The sequence below is a fragment of the Vulpes vulpes genome, chromosome 6 (assembly GCF_048418805.1).
Source record: "Vulpes vulpes isolate BD-2025 chromosome 6, VulVul3, whole genome shotgun sequence".
NCBI lineage: Eukaryota > Metazoa > Chordata > Mammalia > Carnivora > Canidae > Vulpes > Vulpes vulpes.
Genome location: NC_132785.1, coordinates 31067529 through 31089830, shown reverse-complemented (window position 1 = coordinate 31089830; position 22302 = coordinate 31067529). Strand labels below are relative to the sequence as shown.

At 40.6% G+C, this 22302-nt stretch overlaps 1 protein-coding gene across 5 annotated transcripts in view; it reads right to left on the bottom strand.

Annotated features, from left to right (window-relative positions):
• SLAIN1 (SLAIN motif family member 1) overlaps positions 1-21848 on the bottom strand; it is a 59003-nt gene extending 37155 nt beyond the window's left edge. Inside the window, exons 1-3 of one of the 5 annotated variants that reach the window (XM_072760761.1) lie at positions 20999-21832; positions 7390-7529; positions 7096-7107 (exon numbers count right to left, since the gene is read on the bottom strand). In XM_072760761.1, coding sequence (XP_072616862.1) covers positions 7096-7107; positions 7390-7529; positions 20999-21630 — 784 coding nt within the window. In that variant the 5' untranslated portion in view covers positions 21631-21832. Of the gene's footprint in view, positions 1-7095; positions 7108-7389; positions 7530-20497; positions 20592-20998 lie in introns of those variants that run through there. The other 4 variants (XM_025982334.2, XM_072760762.1, XM_072760763.1 and 1 more) reach the window with 4 other exon arrangements.
• Positions 21849-22302: the final 454 nt, after the last annotated feature.

The window sequence follows — 22302 nt, the reverse complement described above, 5'->3', positions numbered from 1 at the left end:
AAACATGCTTGTGAATGGTGAAACAAGGCTGCAAGCTAATGCTTCGCAAGACAGAAAAAAGAAGCAAAGAGATGGCCAGTAACGAAAGCATGGCAAAGACTCCATCCCATCATAAAATGTTCAAGACCAAAACTGAAATTGTAACAGTAGTAACTGTGACATTAGATTCAAAAAGAATTAAACAAAAATTCATTTGTTTTAGCAACAGTGTCTATAATATGTTGGGTTCCCTTCTAGCCCTTGTGACCAACAAAGTCACTGCCCTTGGGCAATTTATACTCAAAAGAAGGGAAAGGAACTTGCTCTCAAAGAAAATGCTCAATATTTGTTACTTGGAAATGCTGATGAAGTAGAAACAAAGTGTTTCAGTAGAATTACTTGAAAGTTCTAAAATATGAAATGCTCACATTATCCCAATTAAATATTTATGCCACTAAATGAATAAAGTTAAAACCATAATTTCTGCTGTTAAATTGGCTATTATGGACCAAGAACTCCCTTAATTGGAAGCCAGTAAGAATTCTTCAATATTGAAGACTAAATGTGAATTCCTTCCTATTCTCTTACAAAACCACAATGGATTTCTTTGAAGGACCTCCAAACTGTTTCCCATGATGGCTATACTAGTTTGCATTCCCTATCAACTGCACACAAGGGTTCCTTTTTCTCCATATCCTCATCAACACTTGTTTCTTATGTTTTTGATTTTAGCCATTCTGAGGGTTGTGAGGTGATATCTCATTGTAGTTTTAATCTGCATTTCCCTGATGATGAGCGATGTTGAGCCCATTTCATGTGTCTGCCAGCCAGCCATTTGTAGGTCTTTGGCGAGGGGTCAGTCCTCTACCCATTCTTAATTAGATTATTTGGCTCTTTTGGTGTTGAGTGTATAAGTTCTTTATATTTTGGATATTCACCTCTTACTGATCATGTGCAAGTCTCTTCCCTCATTCAGTGGGCTGCCTTTTTGTTTTGTTGGTAGTTTCTTTCTCTATGCAAAAGCTTTTCATTCTGGTGGAGTCCCAACACTTTATTTTGGCTTTTGTTTCTCTTGCCTGAGGAGACATATCCAGAAAAATGTTTCTATGGCTGATGTCAAAGAAATTACTATCTGTTTTCTTCTACGAATTATATGGCTTCAGGGCTCACAGTTAGGCCTTTAATCCATTTTGAGTTTATTTTTATGTATGGTGTAAGCAAGTGGCCCAGTTTCATTCTTTTTCATGTAGCTGTCCAGTTTTCCCAGCACTGTTTGTTAAAGAGACGGTCTTTTCCCCCATTGTATGTTCTTGCCTCCTTTGTTGTAGATTAATTGCCCATGAAGCATGGGTTAATTTCTGGACTCTATTCTGTTCCACTGATCTATGTGGTATGTTTTTGTGCCAGTACCATACTGTTTCAACTACTACAGCTTTGTAGTTTATTTTGAATCTGATATTGTGATACCTCCAGCTTTGTTCTTTTTTCAAGATTGCTTTGGCTATTCTGGGTCTTATGTGGTTCCATACAAATTTCAGAATTATTTGTTCTAGTTCTAGGAAAAATATTGTTAGTATTTTGATGGGGATTGCAATTTTTCTGTAGATTGCTCTGGGTGATATGGATATTTTAACAATATTCGTTCTGCCAATCCATGAGCATGGAATATCCCTCCACTTGTTTGTGTCATTTTCAGTTTCTTTCATCAGTGTATTATAGTTTTCAGAGTGTACAGGTCTTTTACTTTCTTGGTTAACTGTATTCCTAGGCATTTTATTATTCTTAGTGCCAATTATAAATGGGATTGTTTTCTTTTTCTGTTACTTCATTATTAGTGTATAAAAATGCAACAGATTACTGTATACTAATTTTGTATCCTGTGACTTTACTGAATTCATTTATCAGTTCTAGTAGTTTTTTGCTGGAGTTTTCAGGGTTTCTATATATAGTATCACATCATCTGCAAATAGTGAAAGTTTTACTTCTTTCTTACCAATTTGGATGCCTTTTATTTCTTTTTCTTACCTACTGCTGTGACTAGGACTTTAAAAACAGAATTACCCTATGATCCAGTAATTTCAGTAAATACTGGGTATTTACCCAAAGAATATGAAAACACTAACTTGAAAACATATACACACTCCTATATCTAATGCGGCATTATTTATGAGAGTCAACATATGGAAGCAACCCAAGTGCCTACTGATAGATGGATAAAGAAGATATGGTGTGTGTGTGTGTGGGTGGGTGGGTGGGTGGGTGGGTGTGGGTGTGTGTATAATGGAATATTACTCAACCATAAAAAAAGAATGAAATCTTACCATTGCAACAACGTGGATGGAACTAGAGAGTATAATGCTAAGTGAAGCAAGACAAATATGATATGATCTCACTCATGTGGAATTTAAGAAACAAAATGAATAAAGAAAAGAGGCCAAGAAACAGGCTCTTAAAGACAGAGAACTGGTGATTACCAGGAAAGGGGCAGAGGGAGAAACATGTGAAACAGATAAAGGGAATTATAACTACACTTATCTTGATGAGCCCTGAAAAATGCATAAAATTATGAATTACTACATTGTGGACCTGAAACTGTCAATTATACCTAAACAATAAAATGTAAAAAAAAAAAAAAAAAAAAAGAAAGAAACCCACACTGGAATGACAGCCAGCCAAACTCGAGTCTTCTAAACCCACAAGGAAGAGCAGACAGGAAAAAAGTCATTATCAGTCTGAGGAGGTCACTTGATTTAGAAAGGGAAAAGGGATAAACATTAGGTAACGGACTTGGATTTCGATATTCTCTGCTTCAAGGGCCCACAGTGAGGGACAAGCCAACAAGAACCTGGAACGTTCTGGAACTGGATGTGCAGCATAGACCAGAGAGGGCAGGGAGCTTTAGAGTGAAGCAAAACCAGGATGACTGTTGAAGAAAATACTGGGACCCTCAATGGCCTCCCCCACCAAGCAGCTGTGGGTCTCCCATTTTTATTCTGTTGCTTAAATAAACAAATAAAAAGCTACTAGATGTAAGATACCTTCCACAAATAAGGGCATCATACAAAAGCAGGAGGGTTAAGTGAAGGTGTACGTACTAGAAGGTAAACTCAGCAATGGCAAGGGCTTGACGTCTGTGTAGTCACAGCTGCATTCCCATTTCCTACAGGTACCTGGCACATAAAATGGACTGAATAGATATGCAGCAAAGGAGTTTCAGCAAGGAATTTTTACAATCTTCAAGAAAACAGAACATCAATACCAGGGAGAGAAAACATGACAGAATATAAAAATCTGGGCAGCCCGGGGGGCTCAGCGGTTGAGCACCACCTACAGTCCTGGGCGTGATCCTGGAGACCTGAGATAGAGTCCCATGTCAGGCTCCCTGCATGGAGCCTGCTTCTCCCTTTGCCTGTGTTTCTACCACCACCCCCTCTGTGTGTCTCATGAATAAACAAATAAAAAAAAAAACTTAAAGAATATAAAAATCTGAACATTGATCTAGGAGATTCAACCTCTGGCTAAAAGCAATATCTAGAATGAAAGAATAGAGAAAGCTGGAGGGCAGGAGGGATTTACAAAGAATGCAATACATTTTGCAGTATTCAAGGTCCCTGGTTAAAATCTTCACTAGCACAAAAAATAAAATAAAATAAAATGTCACATACTAGGAATGAAAAGATTCTGAGATTCTATCTAAAAGGTGTTTTATAGAAAGCTCCCAGAAATCAGAAATTAGAATGGTACAGGACTTCCACAGCAACCCCAGAGCTGAAGTATAATGAAATAATGTATTCTCAACTCTGTCAGACATGGTTTCCAACCTAGAATTCTACACCTAGCTCAAAGAACAATCAAGACTGAAGATACAATTAAGACATTTTCAGATATAGGAGGTTCTCAAGGTTTACCTCCCCCATATCCTCTTTCCTCTCCTCCTCCCCTGAAAAGGCAACAGGAGAATGAATTTCACCGAGAGAGGGACTATCAGAGAAAGGCAGGGATGGCCCCCAGGAAACAGGCACTGCTACACGGAGGAAAGGACAGAATTCCTGGGACAAGGGCGAGGGAAAGTCCCAGAAGGACAGTGCTACGCCAGCCTGCAGAGCAGCAGTTCAGAGCATACTAGGTGGTCAGAGGGCAGTACCAGCAGGAACAATTCAAACATAAAGGGAAATAAAACCCTTGGTGGATTTGTACATCTAACTGCACTGAAGTTGGTTTATTTGGAGAGACTGGAGGTAAATTAATGGCAAAAACCAAAAACAGCATGTAAGTGTCTTTTCACAATTAGCTCTAGGAAAAACAAAAGGTTAGATGAAAAAAGAAACATAACGATAAAACACGGCATGGCTGAGATGGGATGATGTCTGTTGTAATCAATATGAATGCATCCCCAAATTGGTAAAAAGCTACATGGGAAGATGTGCAAAGAAAAAGAGTAAGGGGAAAAGAGTGTTCAAAGAATTAAACCTTCACCATCCAAAGCAAGAAGTTGACAAGTCAAGCCATGGCTGCAAAGGTATGGGAATTTAATGGGATAGAGAGCAAAACCAAAACAAATACAACATCTGGGTAATCAAATGGGCATGAGAGATGGGGTAGCAATCTACTATTTTCCTTATAATACCCATAAGACTAATACTTTATAAACTGTAGACAAATTGCCTTATGAATATAAGTTACATTTCTTCTTCTTTTTTTTTTTTAAGAGCTTATTTATTTAAGATAGGAGTGAGACAGAGAGAATAGGAGCCAGGAGGCAGAGGGAGAGGGAAAAGCAGGCTCCCCACTGAGCAGGGACCCCGATCTGGGGCTCAATCCAAGGACTCTGGGATTATTTCCTAAGCCTAAAGCAGATGATTCACCGACTGAGCCACCCAGGTGCCCAAAATATAAGTTAAATTTCAAAAAAATTTCATCTGAAGAACAACCAATGGTAGACAGTGACTTCTTATCTCATGAAGAGATTAGGGAACAAAAGCATTTAATCTCACAGCAAAAGAGGATTTAGACTTATATACAAATTTTGCAAAACACTAAGGTAGGTTTTGAAAAGCTAGTTCTCTGCTTAAACTCTTACATGAAATTTAAATACATTATGAATAAAACTACAGCACATCAATTCATGTCTTCACAACCTTACCATTCTGCTTCAGCCCCTTGTCAATGAAAGGAAATTAGATAATTGGGCACTTGGTCTCAAATCTCAAAAGCAGCCACCAGTAAGGATTAAATTAAATTTAACAAAGCCTCTATTTTTTTAAATCAACTTTATATATAAATCTACCTTGTGTGCAAATGAAGCAGGGGTCGCAAACTATGGTCTGGGTGACCCCAATACAGCTCACCCCAGTTCTGTAATACCTACCAGCTAAGAATGGCTTTTATGGGTTTGCGTTTTTTTAATGGTTAAGAAACAGAAAAATCAAAAGAATATATTTTGTGACACCTAGAAAAAAAATCATAGAATTTAAATCTCAGTGTCTAACAGATAAAGAGTTATTGGAACACAGCTTTGTTTATTAACGTTTGCATCTATGGCTACTTTTTATTGATGGTAGAGAATGTATGGCCTGCAAAGCCTAAAATACTTGCTATCAGGTCCTTTTCAGAAAAAATGTGTTGACCCTGAACTAAATGATTCTAGTTCTATCTGAATTTCATTTGAATTTTACTTCAAATGAAACTGAGCCAAATTCATAAATAAAAATTTCCATATAAAGAGTCCTTGAATCAAGAACCTTAGAGACCGTCTATACAACCTTTAAAAAGTCCAGAGGCATTTAATGGTTTGCTTAGGGGTCAGTTGGGTAAATGGGAATAGGATCAAGGCTGGAGTCCACTGACTCACATGGCTGCTCTCTTTGATAAGCATCTGTTGCCAAAGTTTTAACCCTAGTGCTACACCTTTGTTCCTATTTCCACCCTTCAACTTATTACTAAATCACTTATTTTGTTTTAGTTAAAATGTTAATATAACGTGCCTTTTGAGTTTCCCAAATATTTAAGACAAATTTCTGTTGATATTTACTTAGGACTGTGCCAAAAAAAAAAAAAAAAAGCATTGAACATTGGTGAAAGACAGTCTTTCAGGTCAGGGAGACCCAGCTTCTGGCTCTGCCTCTGGGGTTTTGCTCTGGGCCCAATAATCCTCTGAACTTCTTTCAACCTCACCTGTCTCTTCTCTAAAAGTGAGTATAGTACCTAGCTCAGAGGAGTGTGGTTAGACTGAATAAAATAAAGAACTGAATATAATGACTGTCACAGAATTCAGAGCTCAAAAAAATGTCACCTATTATATACTGTCTCATGTCCAGATTTTGATTATCCCTGAAGAGCTTCACAGGTAGTGTTCTCAAACTTCACTGTGTGTAACAATCACACTGGTGAACTTGTCAGTGCAAATCCCCATGGCCCTACTTGCAGCTACTCTGGTTGTTTAATCTGGAAAAGGAAGGAATCTGCATTTCCAAGTTCAAGTGTGACTTGGATACAAGTAGTCCATGGAATGGAAACAGTGCTCCTAGATAGAAAAAGATACTGAGGGATCCCTGGGTGGCGCAGCGGTTTGGCGCCTGCCTTTGGCCCAGGGCGCGATCCTGGAGACCCGGGATCGAATCCCACGTTGGGCTCCCGGTGCATGGAGCCTGCTTCTCCCTCTGCCTGTGTCTCTGCCTCTCTCTCTATCTCTCTGTGACTATCATAAATAAAAATAAAAAAAATAAAAATAAAAAAAAAATTAAAAAAAAAAAGAAAAAGATACTGAGAGGTTAAGAGATGAGCAAAAACCTAAGTAATCACCGCCTTAATCAAACATAAAATGGCAAGGAGCTAAGGACTGCTAATTCCTTTGGCTGCTTTTCCTTCCACAACAGTCCTAATTTTTTTTTCTTTAAACTTATGTTGGGCCCCATAAGTCAATAAATGTCATATACAATATAAAGATTATTTCCCAGTTTATAAAGGTTAGGACTTGCAGTTATACAACCAACTAAGTATTTATGGAACTCAAAAAGGTCAATACTCAGGTCCCAAAGAAACTTCAGTTTTCCTTCTTGGAATTCAGTCACACCACCTGTTACTATCCCCAGAGAATTTAAGGCTGAAGGATTTTACCTTCCGGTATATCTGCAAATAGAAAGAAAAAAAAAAACACAGAAAAATGATATGTATTCCTACCTTTTGGTACAAACTGAAACAAGCTAAGAATATGGCTAAAAACAAGCATGAAAATAAATATATTCTACATTGAGAAACCCTGGTGCGGAAGGATTGTGAAGCAAATCGCATGCAATCACTGCACCTTTGGGGAAGGCTTTTCCATTGAAGTGTCAGTTCCAAAACCAGCAACGAAAACAGAATTAATAGTGGCAAGAGTTTGAGAGCATAAATGTACAGGTTCGAAATTACCTTGCTCCAGTCTAAAGCACAGGGAACGCCTTGCTGCTTCCATCTCTGGAGTCGGGTTATCTAGGACGTGTCTACACCACTGCAAAGGGCTCAGGGATTTCTCTGATGATGTGAATGTCTTTGAAGAGCCAACGTATAACCTTAAAAAAAGAAATCTACATTATAGGTTTATATAGGTTTATAGAGATGACCTCTCTTCTAGGGAAAACAACATGTATTTAACAGTTTCTATGGAAACAACTCACATTGGATTGCTTCAAATATCGAAATTATTTCTTAACAGGCAAATAAACCCAAATAAAATGTGATGATTTCTATAGCCTGGTGGGAAGGGGGACTTCAAGAAACTATGGAACTATGTCCCAGAGTCAGACATCAGAGGCTTTTGTTACTGAACTAGCCTTGAACGAGTACGTGATAATCTGACTACCTCACTTGCACTGGTAGAAATGAACCCTTTCATCTGTCTCTTTAGTAACAGAATCTTAGACAAACTAGGCAAATGTGTGTAAACATGACCTAGCAAACAAGGCAAATTGTATGTGCTTTTTAAAAATATCAGTCTAAAAATAAGTGAAAGTCTGTTGATTCTCTCAGCCCTTAAATAATCAGATATCCCCTCCTTGCCACATCTCAAATCCAAACTAAACTTGCTATGTGCCTCTTTCTCACGAGAGCCAAACAGCTTCCAAAGATATGTTTAAGGAAAAATTTGCTTTCAGTATCTGTACCTTTACACAGCAATGGGTAGAATTCAAAATAACCACCATGAGGCACTTTAAGTTAAAGATTTTCTCTCTGACACACGGCACCAAGGTAAACTATAGAATATTTTTAGGGTTATACAAAAAAGGTTCAGCTTTCTAGCTGACTAAAAAAGGAAGAGAAAAAATTTTAATAATCACTGCTTCTAGTAATTAACCTTTATTTATAAACCTGTATTATCATTGCAAATCACTTTAAAGTAATACTCCTTTAAACAAAGCTACCATGATTCTAATGAGTATGTATTCTTGAAATACCATAACTTCATTATTTATTCTTATACCATTACAGTCGGGACCCCTACCTGTCAAAATAATTCCTCAGTTACCCAAGATGGTTAGGAAATAGTATAGACCAGAGCGTGGCAAACTTTTTCTATTAAGGGTCAGCTAGTAGGTTTTGTGGGCCACACAGTCACTGTCACAACCCCTCAATTCTATTATGGCAGCCCCAAAGTATCATAGATAGTATGTATTGTAAGTAGGGCTGTATTCCTATAAACTATTTACAGACACTGAAACTTGAATTTCCCATAATTTTCAATGTCATGAAATAGTATTCTTTTGGAGGTTTTTTCAGTCATTTAAAAATGTATAAATCTAGCTGTCCAGCCATACAAATCATGCAGCAGGGCCAACTTGGCTCTAAGACACAGTTTGCTAACTTCTGTTACAGATGCATATTCTAAAATATCTTTTAATCGATTCAGTGGTAAACCTAATACACCATTCTTCCCTTAGTTTGCCCCCACAGTCCTCCCTTCATCAGGAGAATACTGATTAATTAAAAATTCTTATTCCTGGGCTCACTTCAGTCTACTATGACAAGATTAATACCTATATAAATATATAAATCCATCCTTTCCACCCTCACCCCTGAAGAGTACAGTACTGGGTAGCTCACTCCAGTTATCCAAAGGCTAGTCTAAGTCAGCTGTTCTCAATCTTTGGTACATCAAAATCTCTCAACGGGCTTGTTAAAACACAAATTACTAACCCCTGATTGCAGGCAGGTCTAATCTACCCAATTCAGAAGGTTTGGAATGTGGCCAAAGAATTTGAATGTCTACCAAGTTTCCAGGTGATGCTGGTACTGCTGTCTGGAGACTTCACCTGGAGACAGATGCACTGGGCTAAACCAATTCAGTAATTCTATCATTCCTGTTTGCCCCCTCTGTTTTAGGCAAAGGCTCTGGATACAATTCTAGCCAATAAAAACTAAGGGGAAATATTCTGATAGGCAAGTTTCTCCTTATTTTTAAAGTAGTCAGAAAGGACTCAATTATATGCTGTCTCCAACAGATGCACTTGAAATATAACCACATAGGTTAAAAGTAAAAGGATATAAAAGCAAAACCCACAACAAAAAGTCTAGGCCCAAAAGGTTTCACTGCTGAATTCTACCAAATATCACACAGAAAAGAAATTGAAGACCAATATCCTTCATGAATGTAGAAGCAAAAATCTGGATATTTTAGCAAATTGAGTCCAACCATATACAAAAGGGATACTTCATCATTAGTAAGTGGGGTTTATCTCAGGAATGAAAGGTTGGCTTAACATTCAATCAGTGTAGCTTAACATAGGAAAGGCATATAATAATCTCAACAACACAGAAAAGCCCTCCACAGCACAGCAAAGCCTGATAAAAGAATAGAAAGTAACACCTTTGATCTGAATAAAGACATTTACAAAAATAGCATTAACAGTGAAATATTGAACCCTTTTCCCCTAACATCAGGAACAAAACAAGGACTAGAGGTTCTAGCTACTGCAATCATGCAATAAAAACATTTAGACTGGAAGTGAGTAGTCAATCTATCTTTATTCACAGATTACATGATCATCTATGTAAAAAATCGGAGGAAATTACAAAAAAGATACTAAAACTGATAAGGAAGTTTAGGAAAAAGACTATAGCATACGAGATCAAAATACAAAAGTTAACTGCAATTCTATATTAGCAACAATCAGTATTTTTGAAATTTCACTTCCCATTTACAATAGCACAAAAACATAAGATGCCTAAGATAAATCTGATACAGGATGTCAAGCCCCTATATGCTAAGAACTACAACACATTCTGAGAGAAACTACAAAAGATATAAATGGAAAGACAGACTATGTTTCACGGTTCAGAAGACTAAATACTGTTAAGATGTCAGTTATCCCTAAATTTATCTATTTAGCAAAATCCCAAAAGTTCAGTAAGCTTCTTGAAGAAATATGAAAGCTGATTCTAAAATTCATATGGAAATGCACAGCCCTGACATAAATCAGCCACTAAATTAGTCAACTATGGAATAGTCTAAACTACCTTTAAAAAACAATGAAGTTGGAGAGTTATCCTTGATTGAGACATATTACAAAGCTATAATAGTGGAGACAGTTTAGTATGACAAAGATAATATAGATCAATGGGGAAACAAGATGCTCTAGAACTACATGCATGCGGAAAACTGATTCTTAAGTATAAAGGTCAATGAAGAAAAGATAGTCTTTTGAGCAAATCGTGCTGAAACAAATGGATATCCAAATACAAAAAATAAATTTTGACCCATACTTTACATAATATCCAAGTTAACTCAAAACAGATTTCCAAAAATGTAAAACCTAGAACTACAAATTTTTAAAAGAAACCATGGGCAAAGTCTTTGTGTTCTTAGGTTGGCAAGTACTTCTTAGATACAATTTCTTAGATGGAAAGTATGATGCATAAAAGAAAAATTTTTCAATTTGAATTCAATAAAATAAAAATGACAACTTTGCTTTTTGAAAGAGAATAAATGATAAACCATAGATTGGGTAAAAATATTTGCAAATCACATATCTGATCAAAAAGACATGTATGTAGAATATACATAAAAACTCTGCAAACTCAATAATCTAATTTTTAAAAATGTACAGAAGATTTGAACAGACATTTCGCCAAAGAAAATCTATGAATGGCAAACATTTGGAAAATATGCTCATCATCTGTCATTAAAAAAATGCAAGCAGAACCACTATGAGGTACTACCACATATCTACTAGAGTGGCTAAAAATAAAGACTGGCTGTTGGGACGCCTGGGTGGCTCAGCGGTTGAGCATCTGCCTTGGGCTCAGGGCGTGATCCCAGAGTCTGAGGATCAAGTCCCACATCGGGCTCCCTGCGTGAAGCCTGCTTTTCCCTCTGCCTATGTCTCTGCCTCTCTCTGTGTCTCATGAATAAATAAAATCTTAAAAAAAAAAAAAAAAAAACTGGCCATGACTAGTATGAGGAGGTACAACTGAACCTCTCACACAGTATTAGTGGAAATGTGAAACAGCATAACCAGTTGGGGAAAGACTTTGGCAGCTTCCTAAAAAGTTAACATACACCTCCTCTCTGTTCCAGCCTCTCAACAGCCATTAAGTATTTATTCAAAAGAGATGAATGCATGTGCCCCCACAAAGACTTATTTGTAATAGCCAAAACTTGAAAACAGCCAAGATGTTCATAAAAGACGTATGAATAATAATAAAAAAAAAACATTGCTACATCCATGCAATCTAACAGTTCTCACAATATGAAGGACTGAATTGATTCATGTAACAACACAGATGAATTTCAAAATAATTATCTTGAGTATAAGAAGCCAGACCAAAAACAAATGAAAAACAGTACATACTATGTAATTTCATAGGTATGAGAATATAGAAAACACAAACTACTCTAGACTCACAGAAAGCAGACCAGTGGTTGGCTGCCTTGACAGGAAGTAGGCAGGAGCCAGAGAAACTGGGAGCATTAAGGTGTTCGCTCCCTTGATTGTGGTGATGGTCTTATGGGTGTGTATATATGTCAAGACCTGCATATTTTAATATACACAGCTTATACTTCATTTATGTGTCAATAAGGCTAAAAAAAATTCACAACACAGGAAGTGTTTTCTATCCTTGAATGTTCTTGAGACTTGAGTAGCCATTCAAGGTGAAACAACAAGCAGGTGCCACAGCCTTGACACAAATGAGCCAGTAAATTGTCAACTGTGGAATTTTATTTTGCCAGGGTGGGGGGAGGGGCAGAGGGATAATCTTAAACAGACTCCATGCTCAGTGTGGAGCCCGACACAGGGCTCAATCTCTCAACCCTGAGATCATGACCTGAGTCAAAATCAAGACTCAGAGGGACACCTGGGTGGCTCAGTGGTTGAGCGTCTACCTTCGGCTCAGGGCGTGATTCTGGAGACCCTCTTCCTGTGTCTCTGCCTCTCTCTGTCTCTCATAAATGAATAAATAAAATATTTTAAAAAAAAATCAAGAGTCAGATGCTTAACTGAGTGAGCCACCGAAGTACCCCTTTTTTATTTTATTTTTTATTTATTTTTTTTTAGAGAGGAAATGGAACTTCTCTTTCAACAGCTTTAATAAGTTATCCCACCTTTTTATACGTGCAAAAACTCATGTCACTGCCTGAGTCTCTGCTTACACTCAAATCCCTCTCAGCTGCCACTTGAAGTTACTGTGTGAAACACTGTTCTGGTCATTACCTCTAGCATCATAAGAACTGCTCATATCCTCCATTAGAAGACTTCTACCCACCATGTTAACTCAGGATTTTAGGTACTCCCACCACTTGGATTTTTTTGCTGGTAGTTTTTGTGGGGCTTTTTTTTTTTTTTTTTTTTTGCTTATAGGGTAATTCTATAAAAAGATTTCCTTAATTCCTTAGGACCTATGTAATATAGTTCTTTCATTTGACCATACAGCCTTGTAGCATATTCAAAAGCAGTGCTCACTCCCACCACCTCTTCTCCATCACAACCTAATGCCAGAGGCTGACCCAGAAGCTGACTTCAGGCACATCAAATTTAGCTAAAGGTAAGATTAAGTACTTTACTGAACCAGAGAAATGAAATGAAGTCTACATGTTGACTGGTTAAAACCCTAGTCCCACTTTCTCTTTACATTCCTAGAATTGACTGCCTTACTTATAGCTCCCAGGAGTACAGAAGTTTGTGTCTAGAGACAGATTAACCCAAGAGAAGACCTAGAAAAACTGAAACTTGAACTGGCTACCCATCCAATCACTTGGTAAAAAGCATCACTATGCAGAACTTTAGATCAACTTCAATACCTACCCCCTTGGGATATAAGCAGATAATCAGTAACACGAGATACTTAGAATATTCCTTTTAAATTAGAAGCCTGAGTCTAAAAGTAGAGGGGGGGAAATGAGAAAACAATGCAGAGAACTGAAGAAAAACCCAAGACAACCATACTTGGTATCATCAGATAAAATGTTACATTCACAAAAAAATATTTAAAAAGAAAGTTTCTTCATTCTTGGGAAATGGAACTATTTTAGCAGAACAAAAAATGCAATGAGTTTGGAAGACCAAGTTTAAGAAATTTCCCAAATGCAAAACAAAGACACAGACTGACAATGACAGAAGGCATAAAAAAATTAAATTTGCACCAAGTAAGCCTACATCTGATTATCACAGGTTAAAACATACACATACACACATGCACACATGCAGAGAGAAGCTTATTTTTAAAAGGGGGCAGAAAATTCGAGAATTGAAGGCAGGCCATTGAGTTCTAAAGTGAGAACACCCACAAATGTCCAGTACAACAGAGTCCCATACCAAGGTACAACAAGACATTTTAGAAAACTAGGGATAAAGAAAACTAAAAAAGCCAAGAAGGATTAGGTATCCAAATAACAGTGTACTTCAAAGTCTAAAACGTGGTAAAAATTAGAACAAAATGGAACAATGCCTTCAAACATAAGAGAAAGTGACTTAGGCTTTTTATACCCAGCCCAACTATGAATCTTTTATGAGGATAAAGACATTTTTAAATAAGCAGGAGTTCACAGTGTACTTCTCATATATATGTTCTTTCTCAGAAAACTACTGGAGGCTGTGCCCCACCTACTAGAATAACTGAAAGATGAAGATAAAGAATCTTAAAAATGAGAGGTCCTACATAAGCAAGAAACCTAAGGAATTCCCATTAACACAGCACTGTGCATGCAGCCTAATAAGTAAAGACTGGAGCAATGGGCTTAAGAGTTCCAGGAGGGATGAAATTACAAAATAAATTTTTTAAAACAGATTTAAGAGACTGTCAAATATGTATGACCTTATCAAGGAATTTATGGCTCCAGTAGAGTATTTGAAAAAATTAGTTATAGGGATTAAAGAAATTGAAGGGGGAAAAGAAAGGCCATTACTAACTCTTGGAGGGAAAAGAGGAATTAGAGGGAAATAAATGTAACATAGGATTAACAGGGCTCAGTTAACAACTGTTATAATATAGGTGTTACATAGGATTTACTATAAAAATTATGAAAACCATTATGAAAAAGGAAGATCTGGTGGTTTGGCAGTGAGGAGAAGAAAGCTTTGTCTTCATCTTCCAAAACAAGTCTACAGATGTCTAAGATCATGTAGTACAAGTGACTGTTCAGAAATAAAGAGCAAAAGAAACAGTATCAAGTGATGCCTGTGTGGAGGATTTGGAGATAGGAATGATGGAAGGGCTGCTGCTTTCTGTAAAGATCCTTGCTGCTTACGTCCTATTAATTGCATTACTTTGATACGACTTTAGAAGCACTGTGCAAATGTATGGTATTAAGACAAATGATCTTTTTCAGAGTCAGTCTCCAAACAATGTACCCTTGATAGCCTACTATGAGCCTACTATTTCTATGGTGAGGCCTAGGGCTGGATCTGAAGAAAGAAGAAAAAAAGCAGACGGTGATGATGTAGCTCCAAAATTCTTGAGTACGACATAACTCCAAAATCAGAAAAGCAAGGTAAAACTTCTATTTCTCCTCAATGGTCTCAATCTTCCAAAAAGTCACCAAAATCACCTTATTTATTGTTATTACAATATCCTATTTTGCCATCATTAATACAATATTCCTGCTGACTTACAAACTGCTCTTTCAACTTCTGTAGTTCTACTAATTAAAGTATATTTGAATCTGGCAAGATAGAAGAAAAACCTTCATCCAAAACTTGAGAATTCTTCAAATATTAGAAAAGCTATCTTTTAAAATGTCACACTATTTTTCTTTGACTTTGCTTCAATAACTTCCAAAGGCATGCGGCTAGAAAGGATTAGCTTTCTCATAGAACCTCTTCCTTTCCATATATTTCACATTCTGGATGCCCTCACTTAATACAAGTGCTAATACTGGGAGGACAGGAAACCACGAAGCCCGCTATAACAACAACAACCTGGGTGCTTCAAAAGAAGTTATTATAACTATCTAGAAAAAAAAAATCAGTTATTCTCAAGTAAATGTTTGGCTCGAACATCATCCTTCGGATAATAAAAAAATGATATGGCAAATATATACATCTCTTTTACAGACCTATCACTGAGAAAGAATACATGCAATTTTCAGACATGTAATTCAAGAGCCTTCAATCATCATAAGTTCCATTTTAAGGAAAGTTAAGATATCAGCCCTAATAAGCTCAATCAATCGTTAGTCAAACTGAAGTGTTTGATTAACCAGCACCTGCTAGGGTCACACTGGTCAGCCACTGCAAAGTAATCTTACCACCACTAAGCTATTAAAAGGACACATGAAGTCCAAATTTGAGTTATGGAACTATCCTCCAGCAGACTCTCTCTCCCGCCCCGCAGTCAGAGCTAGATTCTATTTCGGTGTCTCACTGCAGGGTTTCTCGAGGACCTCAGCACATACTTCACTCAACTCTGTTTGCCTCTAGAAAACACTGTGGTTTTCAATTAGCATTTGTCAGAAACTGAAGCACCCTCTGGTCTTTTCACTGAAAATCAATTATGGAAAAAAAAAAACAGTTTAGGTGGTCTAATTTAGCTGTGCCATATGTATAGTACAAGGTGTTCAGCAGTTTTGATGAAGAATTGGCAAGGATTTAGCCAACTGCCCGGGGCCTTGGTGTGACACATGAAAGATAAATATCTCATTCATTAAATTTTCCTTAGTTTGTACATATCACCCTTTTCCCCTTATATAATTTTGAACTTTTCTCCTGTCCTTTCCAATTGGGCAAGTTCAAAATCTCTGCCACATCCCTTTTATATAAGTCTCAATATTCTTCTGACACTCCACTAAAATAAAAGCCCTATATGGGGCTGTATTTTATGTTGACTGGCGTATTTTTATCTTGACATTTTCTGAATATAGAATTGTCTTCCTGATCGAGGTGTGCAAGACCGCGCTTTCCCCAGTGCTACCCTATCTTCAAGAGTTTTTGCTTTTTCCACCTGCTTTCCCCAAGACCATTTTGCTTTTCCACCTGCTTTCCCCAAGACCATTGTGCTTTCAAAAGATGTAAAATGCCATTTTTCTATCTGTGACCATAACACACAAATACATTTGCCATGGCTACCCAGGGCACACACATGTAAAATGAAATAAGTTTAATCAAGACAAATTCGTATTGTAGGATATGATGCATTCTGATTTTATATCCTGCTGCTCTTTTTTTAAAAAACAAAGAGATGCTGGACAATCCACTAAAAAGACTATAACATGCTAATGGTCATAACCAAGCTCAGGAAAAATATCAGTGGTGTAAACACTTCTGAATCTGTCTGAACAATCTGAACTGTGGTCTTAATCTTTGAATAAAAAACTGGAGGAGCTATGCAAGTCACTTCACCTCAGAGCTTCAATCCCTCAATCATGCAATAGAGGAGCTGAAACGGGTCATGGAAAGGTCTAGTATGCAGTTAACAACTCACTGCTCCCCTTGCAACTTTACACTAATCTGATTTCTCTTCCTGATACCCTGGTGCTTGCCAGCCTAGGAACATTGAGGCAGTGATCTTGAAAACCTCCTTCCATACAGACTGGCAAATCATCCAGCCACATATTCCAGGCATGCATCAAAATTTCAATCCTTGGGGGACACCTGGGTAGCTCAGCGGTTGAGCATCTGCCTTTGGCTCAGGGCCTGATCCCAGATTCCCGGGATCAAATCCCATATTGGGCTCCTTGCATGGAGCCTGCTTCTCCTCCCTCTCCATGTCTCTCTGCCTGTGTCTCTCATAAATAAATAAATTAAATAAATAAATAAATAAATAAAATCTTTAAAAAATTTTTCAATCCTTGGAGCTTATTTGCTCCCGATATTGAGATTCTCCCCTTTACTTTCTAGCCTAATGGCATTCTAGAGAGTTAAGGCCATCAAATTAGTAGCATTACTGAAGAATCCATATAGCAGAATGCGAAGTTTACTATGGGATTATAACTGGACTGAAGGTTATAGGGGCACCTGGGTAGCTCAGTCGGTTAAGCGTCCGACTCTTGATTTTGAGCCCTGCATCAGGCTCCCTGCTCAATAGGGAATCTGCTGGAGATTCTCTGCCTCTCCCTTGACCCCTCTCAGCTCATATGCATGCTCTCCCTCCAAAATAAAAAAATCTTAAAAAAAAAAAAAAAATTAGGGTTCTGGAACCACAGTCTAATTTTCTGAGGCATTTAATTCTAGCAGCCCAGTGCTAAGATTAAAGCAAAATTAAATAATTTAATTTCAATTGAGATAAATATTTAAAATGAAACAACTGTTTCAAAGCTTTTCATCAAAATGAAAAGAGGAACACCACCATCCTTCTCACATTGTTTTTTTGTAAACAGAAGATACTTAGGGGTGAAATAACTGTTTGGAAAAAAGACTTAAGAGACCTGATTGTTCATTAATGAGCTATCATCAAGCAAATACTGATTTTACAATTCACTGTTTTCCTTCTACACCTAATTCTTGAGCCAAGGGTTATCCAGATTTTTTTTTTTTTTTTAGATTTTATTTATGTATTCATGAGAGACACACAGAGAGAGAGAGGCAGAAACACAGGCAAAGGGAAAAGCAGGCTCCATGCGGGGAGCCTGAAGTGGGACTCGATCCCGGGTCTCCAGGATCACGCCCTGGGCTGAAGGCGGCGCTAAACCGCTGAACCACCCAGGCTGCCCCCTATCCAGATTGTTAATAAAAGGTGAAGAAGTATAATTTAAGTATAAAGTATATAAGTATAATACTCCAAGGTTTGTAGAAAAAAATGAGTAACATGAAAGAACTTCTAGAATGTTTTCTTTCCTGAAAATAAGACATCTTAATTGGAAGTACTATTCTAAATAATCAAGAACCAGTTTTCTTTAGCCCATTAGAATGAAGTCACAATAAAAATGCATGAAAAATTACAGGCAAGACAGTTAACAGTAAGCTGTTCCTTACTACTGTTACTTCAACAATGCAATTGTTACAGGGAGACAAAGATGTCCAAGATGTATTCAGTGAAAGATTAAAAAAAAAAACAAACTGCTGTGTATATATTTGTATAATTATATTTTTATCTTGAAGAATCTACAGCATGTTAATTGTGAAACTCTGAAACGTGGTAGTGAATTGAAGAAAAGAAGGAAGACTCCTATGACTTCATACTCCTATCTGTGGGGATCTTTTTTCTTCCAGTGTGAAAATGTAAAACTATTTTTAAATACTTTTTTTAAATAATCAGGTACATATTATCTACTACAGTCGTTTAACAGAGGAAATAAAAAATAAGTTGCCTCCCTGCAAACATGTTAGGCACTCCAAATGAAAAGCACTTTTGAGACTATACAAGTACATACATAGTATGCAGTGATGAAGGAACATCAGAGAGCTTTGCAAGCATTAATAAGTGGGTTAAACTTTGAGAATTAGACCTGTTATTTGTGCAAGAGGCCAAGGTATTGCAATACAAAAATATTTTGATTTATAAGATGCTAAGACAAAGTTTTCTGTAAATCAGGAGTCCTTAAAATGTTTTAATTACATCCCACCTAAGAGTAATGACGCCTCCATTTTTCCACATGGAATTCTAATCCTATGTCTGTTTTGAAAAAGATAGGCCATAAAACAATGTGCCACTTGTCTGTAGAAACATCTGTAAAGCGTCAAGGCATTGATTTATGTACTCCCCTAAATAGCTGATGAGTGAAATTAGTAGAACCTGCTATACTTTACATTCACTTCAAACCATCCGAAGTGCTAACAAAGTAATCCCACAGAGCAGGCCATTTTTTTCCCAAAGTTATTTCAATACTATTTTGACAAAAAACAAACTACAAAAGAAAAGCCTACATATCAAAATTCTAGCTGTAGTTGGTCAATAGGCAGAAGTCCATTCAATGGAAGAAAATACTATTATACTAGCTATGTATATACTACCCCATTTGGATACACTTCCAAAATAATAAGCATATCATAATACGTTTAAAAATGCTAGCACTTTTAACGTACAGGATTGATGCCCATCAAAAACACAAACAAGTTTCCTTCTACCATTTAAGTACATATTTCCAGAAAAGGCCAAGTGGGAACTAAATCAATGTAACGTAATTAGAAAGCAACATATGGGCTTAGAGTTATTATAACCTAAGAACGACCAACATGAGAGCATTTTTCTAGTGCCATGTTCAGGCTGAAACTGAGTTTACAATACAGCCTGGGCTTCACAAAAAACAAAGGTATAATCTCTAAAGAACGGCTTATAAGGCTCCCAAAAGTGGGGAGTTGTTTTGGTTTTTACAACTTGAGCTACCAGCACAGCTGCCTGCCAACAGGGAGAGTACTGAGGAGGAGGAAGATGCTTTATGCAGCTCCATATACGTTTCGATTCTGCAATTCAAACCAATTAACGTACTTTGCAGTCAGGAGCTCTAAGTATATGGAACACCACAGGTCTCAACAGAAAACCAGTAAGATTCTCCATTTCCCATTCCTCCGTGTGAGATCATGCAACAGGACCACAGAGAAAGTGAGGGAAATCCAGCCTCCCCGAGCAGGAAGAACCCGAGATAAAAGGAGGATTCCACCTCTTCTTCCTGCCACAGCTACTTAAAGGTGAAAGCTGTGCATTTTCCCTGCGGGAATCAAAGTTCCACTTTCTGAGGCTTCTACTCATCTTCCCATGTCCCACTACCCCTAGGAGATGGAGGAAAGCAAATGAAGCAACCAAAAGAAGTAGGTCACGAAAGGAACTTACTCCATGAGGACGCAGGGTAAAAATACTAAGGTAATCGGACCCTCCCCCTCAAAGTTAGTCATTGATGGAGAGAAGAGCTAACCAGATTTCCAGTGAAATGCTGCTGCCAGCCACAGGTTTTTAGATAACCAACTTAGTTTCTTAAAAAAATAATAATAATTATAATAATAAAGTTTCTCTAGTCTCCCTTTTCTTCAATCAACAGTTCGATTTAAAAAAAAAAAATTAAAGAAAGATCCTTGGTTTCGAAGTAAAGTGTCTTCAAGCTGCCCCCCCCCCCATCCTCTGGAAAAGCCCCCATCTTTGACACCATTACAGACAGGGGAGCCAGTGAGGGCAGCACCTCTCAAAAAGGCTAGTCGGGCTGTGAAATGAGAGGCGGTCCAGGAAGACGCAGCGAACGGGGACATGCGACCGCACGGCTCGGACTGCAGGAACCAGTCTCCGAGGAGGTCCGCCTGGGAGCGAAGGCCGAGGCCAACCCCTCCCCACCCCCCGTGCCTCCCCCCAAAAATGATGGGGCGGGCGGGAACTGGGCCGAGTAACAAAAAGGAGGCACCGGTTCTTCGGTGGATGCCCCCTCGGAGCTGGGGGCCGCGGCCGCGGCCGCAGGGGGGCGCGGACCCGCGGAGGCGGAGGCGGAGCCGGAGCGGCCCGGCTGGTTCATCCCCGGCGGGGCCAGCCCCAGCGGCGAGAAGCACGTTTCCGCCCTCGGGAGAGGCCGCGGCTCCTCGCGGACCTGGGCACCTGCCCGGCCACCGCGTCCCGCTGCCCCGCCCACGCCCACCCCGCTCCCGGGCCTCCGGGGCCGGCCCCCGGGGGAGGCAGCGGAGCTCGGCAATACCAGGTGCAGTCGTCCTCGTCCCGCCAGGCGGCCACGCTCTCCAGGTCCAGCGGCTCCACCTCGTCCAGCAGCGTCGGCGGCGGCGAGGGCGGCGCGGGCGGCGCGGGGGCTCCCCCCGGCGGCGTCCCCGCGCCCCCCGGCTCCGGCCCGCCGCCGCCCGCGCCGAAGAAGCCCGCCGCCGGCTTGAAGTAGACGAAGGGCGCCTCGGGGGACTGTGCCAGGCTGCAGAGCAGGGAGGGTGCCGGGCTGGGCAGGCAGAAGGCGCCCGGGAACGCGGGGCTGGAGGCGCCGCCGCCGCCGCCCCCGGCGCCCAGCGCCAGCCCGAGCCCCAGGCCCCCCGAGGCGGCGGCGGCGGCGGCGGCGGCGGCGGCGGCCGGGGGGCTCCGGGGACCCAACGGGCTGCAGGCCCCGGCGGGCGGCGGCGCGGCGGGCGGCGGCGGCGGCGGCAGCAGCAGCAGGTGCGGGGCGGCGGCCGCGCTCGCCGCCCGGCTCCGCAGCTGCTCGTTCTGCTTCTCCAGCTTGCGCACCAGCTCCTGCAGCTTCTTCACCTCCAGCTCTGCGTTCACCACCGGCCCGGAGCCCGCTCCGGAGCCGCCCCCTGTCGAGGCGCATTTCACCTGCTCCGCCATCATCGTGGGCCCCGGGGGCGCCGCGGCCGCGGGGGGCGGGGGGCGGGGGCGGGGTACGCGCCGCCGCGCCGGCTCCTCGGGCCGCGGGGAGGCTACGGCTCCTTCCCTGCCGCCCCGGCCCGAGGCGCCGACCACGCTGGGGCAGGAGCCGAGCCGGCTGCTCGCATCAGCACCGGGGCCCAGCCTCCGGCCGAGGCAGCCGCCGCCAAACGGCTCTGCACATGCTCAGAGCGGCCTCCGGTCCCCAGGGCGGCGCGGCGGCTCCGGGTTTTAGCCGCGGCCCCGGGGCGGGGCGGGGCGCGAACGCCGGGTGGGCGGGGCCGGCGGAGGACCTGCGGCGGGAGGAGGCGCCCCCCTGCGCCCGACCCCAGGTGCCTGATTGGGCCCGGCCCGCGCTTTCCCGCCGGAGGCGCTTCCGCAGCTGTGCGGAGCGCCCGCGGCGCGGTGGGCGAGCCCGGGTTCCCGGCGCCCGCAGCAGGTGCCTGCCCAACGGCCTTAGCCCTGGCCCGGGGCCCACGAAGCCCGCGGAGAACCCGAGGGCCAGGCACGTTACCCCGGGGGCTGGAAAGTGAAAACGTGGAGCAGAACGACTCTGAGGCAATGCTATTAATCCACTAATTGGTAATACAGAAACAAAATGGTGGGAGACAGGAGGCCGGGGAGAAAGAAGACGTC